At 37.0% G+C, this 12577-nt stretch overlaps 2 protein-coding genes across 2 annotated transcripts; both read left to right on the forward strand.

Annotated features, from left to right (window-relative positions):
- The first annotated feature begins 614 nt into the window (after positions 1-614).
- LOC110771015 (serine hydroxymethyltransferase 3, chloroplastic-like) lies at positions 615-5620 on the forward strand. The gene is made up of 12 exons (XM_021975244.2): positions 615-906; positions 1314-1572; positions 2043-2238; positions 2337-2511; positions 2581-2698; positions 2815-2927; positions 3055-3177; positions 3327-3431; positions 3560-3646; positions 3725-3832; positions 4277-4349; positions 4758-5620. Exons 2-12 carry the CDS (start codon positions 1350-1352, stop codon positions 5030-5032), a joined length of 1596 nt encoding a protein of 531 aa, XP_021830936.1. The 5' UTR covers positions 615-906; positions 1314-1349; the 3' UTR covers positions 5033-5620.
- Positions 5621-8026: 2406 nt separating this feature from the next.
- Positions 8027-9661, forward strand: LOC110771010 (Eukaryotic aspartyl protease family protein). Its single transcript, XM_021975237.2, has one exon. The coding sequence runs from the start codon at positions 8075-8077 to the stop codon at positions 9419-9421; it is 1347 nt and encodes a 448-aa protein (XP_021830929.1). The 5' UTR covers positions 8027-8074; the 3' UTR covers positions 9422-9661.
- Positions 9662-12577: the final 2916 nt, after the last annotated feature.

A 12577-nucleotide genomic window follows, 5' to 3' on the forward strand; every position in this document is an offset into this window, starting at 1 on the left:
TGGGCGGTGGCTGAAGTCTCAACACCTTTTTAAAGGCGTCAAATTTGTCTATAAATAGCAAGACATTCCAATTATTAAGCATCATCAATCTTTCAACAAAAATCAAGCTGAAATGCTTCTCAATGCGCTTCTTAATCAAGTCTTAAGAATTTTTTTACTGTTTTTTAGGATTCAACGTAGGATATCACAAATAATTCTTAAGCTTGTTTTAGAGTTCTTGAGCACCACCATTATAACCTTTCATTCAATATATCAACAAGTAGTTATGTTCTTCACAGAGTCCATTTGAGCACCATCCAATTCATTTTTCCTCCTAGCTCTTTTGATTCATTGTGTTTCAAAGGGACTTGAGAGATCTCTTAGCAGCCGAGCACGACAACACCATGCACCAAATACTCGCCGTAAAGCAAGTAGAAGTAGTCTTGTTGCCGAGACTAAGTCAAGACCAAGACGCTCATCATTTTCTTTGTATTCACGACCATCATAGACAGTGAAAACTGACATGTGCCGCACAGAATACCCACCAAAAAGGTCAACAGGTCTAATACCTGAGAACATTAACATTGCTACAAATTTACCCGAAATTCATAAGCTAATACCCGAGAACATGGCTATAATTTAGGCCCAAAAGTAATAATAATTAGAGCAAGAAATTAAAAAAATCAAATCCTTTACGGCCTGATTTCTGTTTCCTAACCCCAATCCGTGAACCCGCTCCACTCACTATATAAAATTTTCATCGCCGACCCGCTTCATATTTTTTTCTTATTCTTCACTTTCTTCTCAACCTCTCTGGCTGTCTCCTCTTCTCACCTTTTCGAGTTGTTCCCTTATCTGCTTCTTCTTCTCTATTCCATCTCTCTCGCTCTCTCCTCAGTGATCGGGGCGGCAGCTGTACTGCTCCAGGTTTATATTTCTCTTCTCTTTCTTAGAACTTTGTAACTAAGAAAATAAAGAGCATCTGAGTTCACCTCAGCCCACTTTGAAATCACGGTTCCGCCACCGGTTTAAAAGCAGCCATTTTCAACAAATTATTAGTGCTTCATCAGCTTGGGAAAACATTTCCTTTTCGAATTCTCGCTGTACCCATATAAACAAATTATAAGTGTTTAGGCATACGGAAAACATTTACTATGAAGATCACTACTTTTCAATTTTTTGTATCTTTTAAGAGACAAACTTGGAACTGCGTATATAAGTTTTGTTTAAACAAAATTTGGTCTATGTGTGTGTTTATGTATGTATGTATGTATTCATATCGTGTGTATGTTATACTTGTGTTCACCGCTCAGAGTTTTCTGTGGAATGTGTAGGAAGCTTGTGAGGTATTTTAGTATTTGGAAGCCAAGATGGAGGCTTGTGGTGGAGCTGCAGTGATGGGTTCTCTTCAACAGCCCAGTTGGACCAAAGGAACAATTTTCCCAAACAAGGGGCTTATCGGTACTGGATTTTCACATAAACTAAAGCTCACTTGTGTGAAGCCCGTTAGATCTTCTTCTTCTTACATTGAAGGAAGCTTGGTTGCTGGAAGGCCATCCTCTTCTGTCTCTGTGACTTTGCCTGAAATTGGTGGTAATTATACTCCAACGCTTGAACCAATATCAATTACTTTTATTTATTTATGGTTCCATTTATAATTCATATTGAAAATGTATCTTAAGATTTTTTTCTGTGATTTTCTTGGGTAGGAATACTTTCGAGTATTGCAAAGGTTATGGTGTTATAATAGAATTTTTAATTTCTATTTCACTTACTAAAAAAAATTCCTTTAACTCTGCTTCTACTAGAATGATATCCCATCATCATGCTTGGATTTGATGCTCTGCGTATTCATCTTTGGAGGTTTTGTAATCGCTGCTCAGTATAACTTCATAGTTTGATAACTCAATTCTTTTTTCAGAATCATCCTTATGAAAATAGCTTTAAAAGAAACATATAGTCAGCCTCTATATTTCCAACTTCTAATGAAGTGTGAAAGCAACATTGGTTAGTGGCAGGAATTATGTCTGACTTGTTCAGGAATTGTACTATTTGATTTACAGGTTATGGAAGCAGTTTTGTAGACAATGGGTTAAGTGAGGCTGACCCTGAGGTGCGTGCTATTATTGAAATGGAGAAGGAGCGACAGTTCAAGAGCCTTGAGCTTATTGCCTCAGAGAATTTTACTTATCGGGCAGTTATGGAGGCAGTTGGCTCATGTCTCACGAACAAGTATTCGGAAGGATTACCAGGTAAAAGGTATAGATACTCAGACTTGGAGTAATGTGAGCTCAATAGGTTCCTTTCATTAAAATAATTATGCTTGGTGTAGCTCACTGTTTGATTATACATTTCAGGTACTATGGTGGCAATGAGCACATTGATGAGCTTGAAACACTATGCCAAAACAGGGCTCTAGATGCATTTCACTTAGATGGAAAGAAGTGGGGTGTTAATGTTCAACCATTATCTGGTTCTCCTGCTAATTTCGAGGTTTATACCGCAGTTCTTAAACCTCATGACCGTCTCATGGTAAGTTGTCCTCTTGGCTTTGTAATACTCTCACTTATTGGTGGCTACTAACATGTGCCTGTAACTTAGGGTTTGGACTTGTCTCACGGTGGACATTTGTCTCATGGTTTCATGACTCCTAAAAGACGGGTATCAGGCACATCCATTTATTTTGAGTCCATGTCTTATCGACTCAATGAATCCACAGGTGCTGCATTTTGGTTATGGATAAGAAAGATGTTGTCTTTCAGCTTTACTACATAATGGTTATTCTTTTAGGATGATGTTGATTTTTTTTCCTTAAAAAACAAAAACTATACCTAGGTCTGGTTGATTATGACAAGCTTGAGGAAATGGCTGACCGATTTAAACCAAAACTCATTATTGCCGGGGCTAGTGCTTATCCTCGAGATTTTGACTACCCTCGCATGAGGAAGGTTAGTATTTTAAGTCTTAATTCCATATAAATAATTTGCGTTTGCACAATGATATGGAATTCATTAGCATTTATAAGCACTGTTTTTCTTTGGCAACTGATGAATTACATTGAATTTGCATGGGAAGATTGCGGATGCTGTTGGTGCTTTTCTTATGATGGATATGGCTCACATAAGTGGGCTTGTTGCTGCTTCTGTGCTTGCAAATCCTTTTGACTACTGTGATATTGTAACCACAACAACACACAAGGTATTGTTCAATCTCATGTATTTATATTTCACTAAATTTTTTCAAATCCCAAATGTTCGCATAAATGCGTATACTTCATAAATAGCCTTGCTTCCTTTGTTGTAATCCATATTTGGATGATCTGACAAATTTAATACATTTCTCATCAGTCTTTGAGAGGTCCTAGAGGTGGAATGATCTTCTTCAAGAAAGATCCAGTTCTTGGCGTTGATCTAGAATCTGCCATCAACAATGCTGTTTTTCCAGGTTTACAGGTTAGTTGTACTTGTTTCATGATAAGAAATCTGATTTGTACCTGATCATTTATTTGTTTCTATAAGTTCAGCATTTATATTTCGAATTTCGATATAAAAAAGGATAAATGCTTGAGTTCTTTATGCAGGGTGGTCCTCATAACCACACTATTGGGGGCCTTGCAGTTTGCTTGAAGTATGCACAGTCCCCAGAATTTAAGGCTTACCAGAATAAGGTACTGCAATTATGCTGTCCTCAGTGTAAAACTGGTCCAAAGCATGTCCTAAGTTAGTCTGGATACTCTACCTTGCAGGTGGTCTCTAATTGCAAGGCTCTTGCAAGCCGATTGATTGAACTTGGGTATAAACTAGTTTCTGGTGGAAGTGATAACCATCTGGTTCTTGTGGATCTGCGGCCTTTAGTAAGTTCCTAAATTGTTGATGAATTTATTTGTTTTAAGGTTTTTAATTATTGTTGCTTGTATGGGAACTCGTCCTGAAATCTGGACGTTTAGCTATTCTTTAGCATTGCTTCCTATTTGCCTTTTCTTTTTTAGTTAAAAGCTTAGCATTTAGATGTTTTGGAAAGGGAAAGAAAACAGTTGAGTTGTGACTTCACTAGTTTTAACGTTTACATGCATTTGGCTTGTCTTGACCGCAGGCTGGGTTCTGTTTTTTCTTAGTATGAATGTAAATATAGGATTGTGACATCATAGATCATAATTTCACTCTAGGTTATCAAATTTACAGGTTCCTCTTGTTTTTTGGACAATTGGTTAATCATTAAAGTTATGATTGTATCCTTTGCATTAGTTCATAACCATATCTAATTTTCCAATGTTATTTGACATTTTCTTTATTAACAGGGTATTGATGGAGCTCGAGTGGAGAAAATTCTTGACAAGGCTTCTATCACCCTTAACAAGAATTCAGTACCCGGTGAGTGTAAGGGTCCATTAGGCAGAAATGACTTGTAAGAACGTCGGATTTGAGAATAAAGCTAAATTAGTAAATGAAAACTTAAAGCTTTACATGGCATAAGTATTTGAACTAACTAGATACAATTTGTTTGCAGTGGATTTGAAATAACCAAGTTATCATATGAAACGCATATGTTTTCTTTTGATTCAAATCTAGGCATATAGGTTCTAATATTCTAATCAAGCCATTTACATAATTTTACCAGATGGACCCTAAGCGTTTCAGACCTTTATTTTTGGTTTGAGGCTTATTTGGGCCAAAGGGATACTTGCCTAGTTTTGAAGGTCCTATCTTATTTTGTTTGTGTAGTGGTTTTTATTTGTCTTTCAGCTATTTGGCTTACACCTGTGATGTTTGATGAAATAGGAGATAAAAGTGCTGTAGTTCCTGGTGGCATTCGCATTGGGTCACCTGCCATGACAACAAGAGGATTCACTGAGAAAGATTTCATAGCTGTTGCAGACTACATTCATGAGGGTGTGCAGATAACAATTGATGCTAAACGAGCAGTCTCAGGATCAAAGCTCCAAGATTTTATGAAGTTTGTAGCTTCACCTGAATTCTCCCTAAAGGATCGAGTGTTGGATCTGCAGAGAAGAGTTGAAGCTCTTACCACTCAGTTCCCAATGCCTGGAGTATAACTTGTATAGAAGGAAATGCAAGCTTTTCAGCACAACTATTTCAAGGTAGCTTGTGGATGACCACTTTTAGGTTTGGCATGTAAAATCTGAAATTAGCATGCTCTTTGCTAAATATTCATCTTCAATTTTGGTCTTGTGTGAAGATGAGAATTAAATGACTAGTTTTCTCCTAGGGAATTATTTAGGGAGCTTGAATTAGGGATCCACACCTTTGTAGAGCCCTCTCTGAGTTGAAGTTTTATGATCCGAACCCTTCCAACACACTCTAGACTGTTACCCTAATCATCATTCCTCAGCTCAACGAGTCGAATGAGAAAGGTGTTAGCCGTGCGGTGAGCTTGGGTGAGACAGGATAGAGCATAGGCACAATTCACGGATGTCAAGTTCAAACAGCTGCTCATGATGAGGGAATGCCTTGCAGAGCAGGTTTGAAGGGCCTGAACAGCACAAGGGTTGAGGTCCTAAGAAGTTATCTAATTAGATCTGTTGTTAATTTGAGTAACAGAGATTCCAATTGTTTTACTTTCGCAAGAATCATCAAATGTTTGACTTAATAAACATGCCAATATTTTATTTGCTAACAGTAAATGAGATTAAGTGGACCCAAATTTGAAAAAAATAGTCAGTGGGTATAGTTCAATTGGTTGAGCTTTTTTACATTCATCCATGCGGGTAGAGGTTCGAAACTCCCACGCACCAAATGAATATTTGTATAAACCCCTTTCCTATGTGTTAAAGAAAACATATTAATATACAAATTAGTGAGTGTAGCGTTGGTCTTAAGGGTAGAATTCATAAGGGGTTGGTGATGAAAAACAAAGATATTGCGTGCGCCGTTCTATTGCCTATGTGTTTATCTTCAATCAGTGCCCTGTGCTTTAGCACCTATTTTTATTCCAACATAAATTTTTTAATTTATTCCATCATTATTGTTGTTGGCATATTATATAAATATTAATATATGGTTTTAATTTGGCACTATTGCCTTTGATAAGATAAAGCACATGTTAACGGGGTCTAGCTCAATGGAAAAAGGGTCTTAATTTGCAGATCAGAGGTCTTAGGTTTGAATCTCCACAACATCATAGTTGTGTGTATGTGTGAGAAATCTCTCTCTTTAGTTTAGAGACTATCGCTTATACTAAAAAAAAAAGCACATTGTTTAAATAAATCAGCTCTCAAATATTCCCTTGACTTGAACACTAGTTTTTTTCTTTTAGTAGATGCAACATTTCTTTGGCACAGTAGATGGAACAAGGTCTTTTTCATGGTAGATAAAGCTTATTTATTTAAGCAATATTGCCTTTTATAATATGCAATTTATAATGTGGCACCATTTCCTTGGGCAGTAGCTGGATCAAATTTATTTTTTTCTTTTTTTATTAGCTCCATTCGTTTTTTATATTCATCTTTCTGTTTTATATGCAATTTTATTAATGTGGCATTAGATAGACACTGAAGCACTCTGCCTCTGGAATTAAAACACATGTACTTTGTATTTATTGCTAAAACCAATCTTAATCATACACGCATAACCTGTGAGTCTTATCATATTTATTTGTTTTAAGAGTTGGACATGTTGAGATTCGACACCTACCATGCGACATTTTTATTTTCTAGTGTTTGCAAATTGTAGATTGATTGGTCATATGATAAGGCCTAGCTACCAGACATGAACAGATAATAAATCAAAAAAATTGAAGCAAATTTGTGACATTTCCCTACAAGACACTGATAGAATTGTGTCGTTTTTTGTGCGAGTTCAGTGTCTATGATACAAGCTAATTATCTAATACTCTGTTTTAGAAGATAAATCACATACTAATGATCTTTTTTTTCATTTTCCTTTATTTGTTATTCAACAATTGTCGTTGATGAGGTTTGAAATTAGAATCACCGTTAATAGAATAATTGAGTATCACTAGTCCAAATCATCGTTGACATAGTTATAATCTATCTATTGTACCAATAATTTCTTTTTCTTTTTTCTTTTTAGCACCTTGGGATGAGTTGAGATTTTGTCAAACAAAATAAGGCAAATATTCAATTATATTCATATTTGTCGAATGTAAATCTCAATTACAATATGACTAAATAAAATGGTAAGTAACAAAAAAACCTAACTAAGTAAGGAACCAAAATCCTATAGGAAATAAATCTCAATTACAATATGACTAAATAAACTAGTAAGTAACAAAAAATCTAAGTAGGTGAGGAACCAAAATCCTAACTAAGTAAGGACTTGTCAACAGATTCAACGATAGAAATTTGTCCATTCAGTAATTTATCTATTGTACTTGGAGTATATTGAAAGTAATTGCAGGTCCACTAGTCACGCCAACAGATGAGGGATGCTCAAGGTTCTTTCTCCCACTTACGGTTGAGATGATATGTTACCTAATTAGTCCGACGATGAAACCCGTATATGTAGAGATGAGCCTAATCCTCTAAGACATAGTCCGGTTTTTATGCTTGTTCATCCTTCTTCATCAATAAAATACTATCCGAGTGAAACCTCTCTTTCTCTAATTGTCACCAACGCGTGGTCATCATTCAGTTGAAGAATTTAGTCATCTGATGAATAATAATGGTCATTGACTCATAGGTCAATACTGCAAACGTAAGCGTTGGGATCCAATACAAACGCAAAACGCCATAATAATTAACTGTAAATCAGTGTCTGTACAGTGTGTGTACATATATCAATATCTGGACAGATAGAGTAGAGGGATGCTTTGCTGCCCACTCGTCGCCATCATCATCATATCACCATGCAATTTAATACATAAACAGTCGATTATGATCCCTACTCTTAACTGCTCAATTAAGAAAACGCGTTTATGAGCTTTGCCATGCTTTTGTTTCTCTCTCCTCTCTCTCTCTTCTCTCTTTTGGCGTTTCTTTGTTGTTCCTACCTTTTCCTTTTTTCTTTTTTCTTTTTTTTTTCTCTCTTTCCCTCCCGGTCATTTTTCCAGTGGTATAAATACTACCCACCTCCCATAACCCTACTGTACCAAAACCCCACCCACCTCTTTCCCTCTAATGGCTCTCTATCAAAAAACCATGCTCCTAATATGTCTCTTCTTCCTCATCTCTCCTTCTCTTTCAGCCAAAGAGAGCAAGTACCTGAACAACACCACTTTTTCTCTCTCTTTCCCCCTTACTACTTCTCTACTTTCTCTCTCTCCAAACACATCCAAACCTCTCCATCATGCCTCTCTCATTTCAAACTCCAAGCGAATCCCAAGACTCGCATCGTACAACCACAAGCTCTCCTTCAAGTATTCAATGGCTCCGATTGTTTCTCTCCCCATAGGCACTCCTCCACAGACCCAGCGGATGGTTTTGGACACTGGCAGCCAGCTCTCATGGATTCAGTGCCACAAGAAGACCCCCAAGCCAAAGCCACCACCTCCTCCGATGGCGTCGTTTGACCCTTCTCTCTCCTCTACTTTCTCTGTTTTGCCTTGTACTCACCCTATTTGCAAACCCCGAGTTCCCGATTTTACCCTCCCCACATCTTGCGACCAAAACAAACTCTGCCACTATTCCTACTTCTATGCTGATGGTACTTTGGCCGAGGGCAATCTCGTCCGAGAAAAAATTACCTTTTCTCCTTCCGTAAGTACCCCTCCCTTGATCCTTGGATGCGCTAAGGACACCACTGATAGCGAAGGTATTTTGGGTATGAACCGCGGGCGGCTTTCATTTGCTTCCGAAGCCAAAATCACAAAGTTCTCTTACTGCATACCCGCCCGCCCGGCTCAAACCGGGTCTAATCTGCCAACCGGGACTTTTTACTTGGGAAACAACCCGAATTCCGCGGGATTCCGATACGTGGACATGTTGACTTTTGATCAAAGTCAACGCATGCCCAATTTGGATCCCCTTGCCTATACAGTTGTAATGTTGGGGATAAGAATTGGCGGGAAGAAGTTAAGTATTTCACCGTCTGTTTTCCAGCACGACCGGAGCGGGGCGGGTCAGACCATGATCGATTCCGGCTCCGAGTTCACGTACTTTGTGGACGAGGCTTATACTAAGGTGAGGGAAGAGATTGTGAGACTGGTGGGACCGAGGTTAAAAAATGGCTACGTGTACGCGGGGGTAGCCGACATGTGTTTCGACGGTAAGGACGTGGAGATCGGACGGCTGATAGGAGATATGGTGTTTGAGTTTGACAAAGGAGTGGAGATTGTGACGCCTAAAGAACGAATTTTAGCCGATGTTGGTGGTGGGGTCCGGTGCGTGGCAATCGGGCAATCCAGCACGCTCGGTGCGGGGAGTAATATAATTGGGAATTTTCATCAGCAGAATCAATGGGTGGAATTTGATCTGAGTAATCGTAGAGTTGGGTTCGGTAGGGCCGATTGTAGCAGATCAGTGTGAGTCAATATAGCTAGCTGTTGGAGTCGCAAAAGTCGTATTAAACGCAAGAGGACAAAAAGGTCATTTTCGTGATAATAGAAGAGTCTAAGTGAGATGGAACTAGTTTGGCATGGCCCATGCAATTAGTGGTATCAATTTAACTCCCCCGGTATAGAAACTACTGTATCATGATGTGATATATGTTGAGATTAATATATATATATATACGAGAATGTGAAATATTTTATCACTCTGTCAAAATCATCGTCTCTTTTCATAGAGGATAACCCGCCAATAATACAATATTTAAGTAAAATTTAATTTTAAAATTGGATGGCAATGTGTCCATGTAAATTGATTTATTTACAAATCATGGTCGTTTTTCATCCCCTAATTTAATGCAAATGAATAATATCTACCTCTCACTACGCATTTATGTTTGCACTCCTATAATAATGGGCTACAATCAAATTAGTTTAAATACTCCCTCCTAACCTCCTACATATCAAATTAGTTCATTTTTGTTGTGTAGTGATTTGGAGCAATTACTCCAACAAAAAAAGTTCGAGTAGCATCTGTGTAGTTTGTGTGAGTTTAGTTTATTATCGCCCCTCTCAATAAGAAAGTTCTTATAAATTTATTTATTTATTTATAATAAAAAGATTCTTCATTCCGTTCATGCCACCCAATTTCCAAACATCACCCATGTCTTAATTGGCATGGTAAAACAAAAATCTGAGTGTAATTTGTGTAGCCCTTTTGTATCTTTCTTTGATGACAAAAATCAGGTGAGCTAGTCTAGTGAGTATAAACATCGAACACAAATAAAGAAGACATAAAAGGAGTGGAAACTGCGGGCTCCACCCAAGTTGGATTCGTGCAAAGAAGAGACGACACCTACTTGGGACTCTTCTGCCGACTCCAACTGCTCCTACTTCCACATATATATATATATATATTCCCGACACGCACATGTTTGACATTTTCTTCTTATCTTATTAATCATACTTTTGCTCTTTGATTAAATATTTTATTAAAATTACTTTTGAAAAATAAAAAATAAAAAAAAAAGATTAACAAAAAATAGTAAGGTCATTGTTCTTCTTCTTCTTCTTCTTACCTTTTTACCTGGTCACGTGGAACTTGTAAAATAAGTGTTCCATCGTTTGAAAGTCATGATTGGCCATCTCAACTTCCTCCTTTCATGATGAAGATGATGTGTGCACTCTATTCATAATTGATGTGTAGTTTTGTATGTACATGTGGCCAAAGGTCAGCCCTAAACCATCACACACACTCTCTCTCTCTCTCTCTTTCTCTCTCTCTCTCTCTCATTTTCATGTCATGGATAAAGTTGCAGTGATATTGAATGAGACTAATTTAATTTTATAAAAAAAACTTTGATCCAACACTTGTCAATCCTTTGCTTAATTTAACTGGATCTCAATGTGCAAAGTATTTGATGAGGAAAACGTGATTTGATCGAGACAAGGCCATATGACGGACGGTGAAAGTAACTTAATAAAGCAAAACCCTATTATTAGGCTTTGAAAGAGAAAATGACAAATCTCTCTCTCTCTCTCTCTCTCTCTCTCTCTCTCTCTCTCTGTCTATATATATATATATGCTAGCTCTCGTGAATTTTGTGAACGATCATCATCCAGTCTTCTTGTGCCATTACATCGACAGACTAAGTATCAACTTCATCGATCATATGGAGGAGGTGATAACATTGACATAAAGCAATCTATCTTCCAGTGCTTTCCTTTGCTCCCATTTTGTAAAGCCATCAACCATTAGTGTTGGAATTTTATATTGCAATATACTAATGCAATTTATAAGAAGAGATATTTAGTAAAATACCCATTCTTAGCACTAAAACTATAAATAAACCCTACATCATTTAATTTCTATAAACAAACCCAAAAAAAACCCAAAAAATGACAATTGGCTCTATTGAATTTAATTTTGATTATTAAATTACTTTGATGTCCTATTGAGTATTTTGGGGTTTTTTATATGTTTTGGGGTTGGGTTTGTTTTGAGAAATTAATGGCAGTTTTGTAATTTAAAAGAAGTTAAAAGCCTTTTTGTTATGTTGTAAATGAGTTTTGGGTGTGTTTCTAAAGTTCATTTCATATAGGGTATTTTTATAATTTGGACTCCTATATTTGGTATAATAGTGAATCTCCCTTATAAGAAAGTTATAAACTCCTTAAAACACGATGATTATGATTTATTAGTTAGAGGTTACAAATACCCCACAATAATATATATCCTTGTTTGAAGAAATGTCTTGCATTGGAAAGTTGAGAAATCAAACAAGCGCTTATAAGGAGTTGGGTTTACTCCCCCTTCTCCCTCCTCAACCCATTCCTAATTGATTTTGGAATGAGACCTCAACTTCCTTCATAGTATCACGTCCAGATTTTTTCGAACGTGTAAAGTCCAACAACAACACGTACTCTCCGCATTTATGTTGTACACGTATTAACCCAACAATTATGAACTCAAGACAGAGGTGGCAGCTTGCTACTTCAAAAAACTCGGATCCTGTTTTTGTGGGGCTTGCCCTTGTAATGCTATGCTCCATGAACCCGCAAGCGGTCCCCTCATTGTAGAGCATTTGTCTGCCATCGATTATCTTCTGTTTTCTATTCTTTTGTTTCGGATTGTCCTCATCTAAAAGCCCTAATAATTTGAAGTATAAGACATTGCATATACGTATCGGGTTGTGTGCCCATAAGGCTTACAACTTACAATGCTTTGCTTTGGAGATTGTCCCATTTTTATTGGAATTAATTCTGCCTCGAATAGCTTGTACTTTTATCGAAGTTATGGCTAGCTAGAAATGTTGACCCAGTCCTTCAATTCCTTTTCTTTATCTTTATTTTTGGGTCACCATCATTTTCGATGGTATGGGTGCAATTGGTACTTTTTGAGCTAAGGATGGATTTGTGCCTCCTAATGTTTTGGGAAGTTCTATTCATAATAAAATTGAGAAAGAAAAATAAGAGAACGGTTTAGTAAGTAAAGTTTGCAAGGAGAGCTTGCCTAATGAAATGCATTTGTTTTTTTTTTCTTTTTCTTTTCTTCTGAAAACAGAAATACATTAAAAGTTAAATCTCAAAGGGATCTTAAAACGATACAAAATCAAACTACATTCTAGAAACTACA

Source organism: Prunus avium, chromosome 3 (genome assembly GCF_965620075.1).
Source record: "Prunus avium chromosome 3, drPruAviu1.hap1.1, whole genome shotgun sequence".
Taxonomy (NCBI): domain Eukaryota; kingdom Viridiplantae; phylum Streptophyta; class Magnoliopsida; order Rosales; family Rosaceae; genus Prunus; species Prunus avium.

Bases quoted from the DNA above. Each gene is read 5' to 3' on its own strand.
- LOC110771015 (XM_021975244.2), top strand. From the start codon at position 1,350: ATGGAGGCTTGTGGTGGAGCTGCAGTGATGGGTTCTCTTCAACAGCCC. The intron at 2,512-2,580 runs GTAAGTTGTCCT...CCTGTAACTTAG, and splicing joins AACCTCATGACCGTCTCATG to GGTTTGGACTTGTCTCACGG. The intron at 2,928-3,054 runs GTTAGTATTTTA...TTGCATGGGAAG, and splicing joins ACTACCCTCGCATGAGGAAG to ATTGCGGATGCTGTTGGTGC.
- LOC110771010 (XM_021975237.2), top strand. From the start codon at position 8,075: ATGGCTCTCTATCAAAAAACCATGCTCCTAATATGTCTCTTCTTCCTC.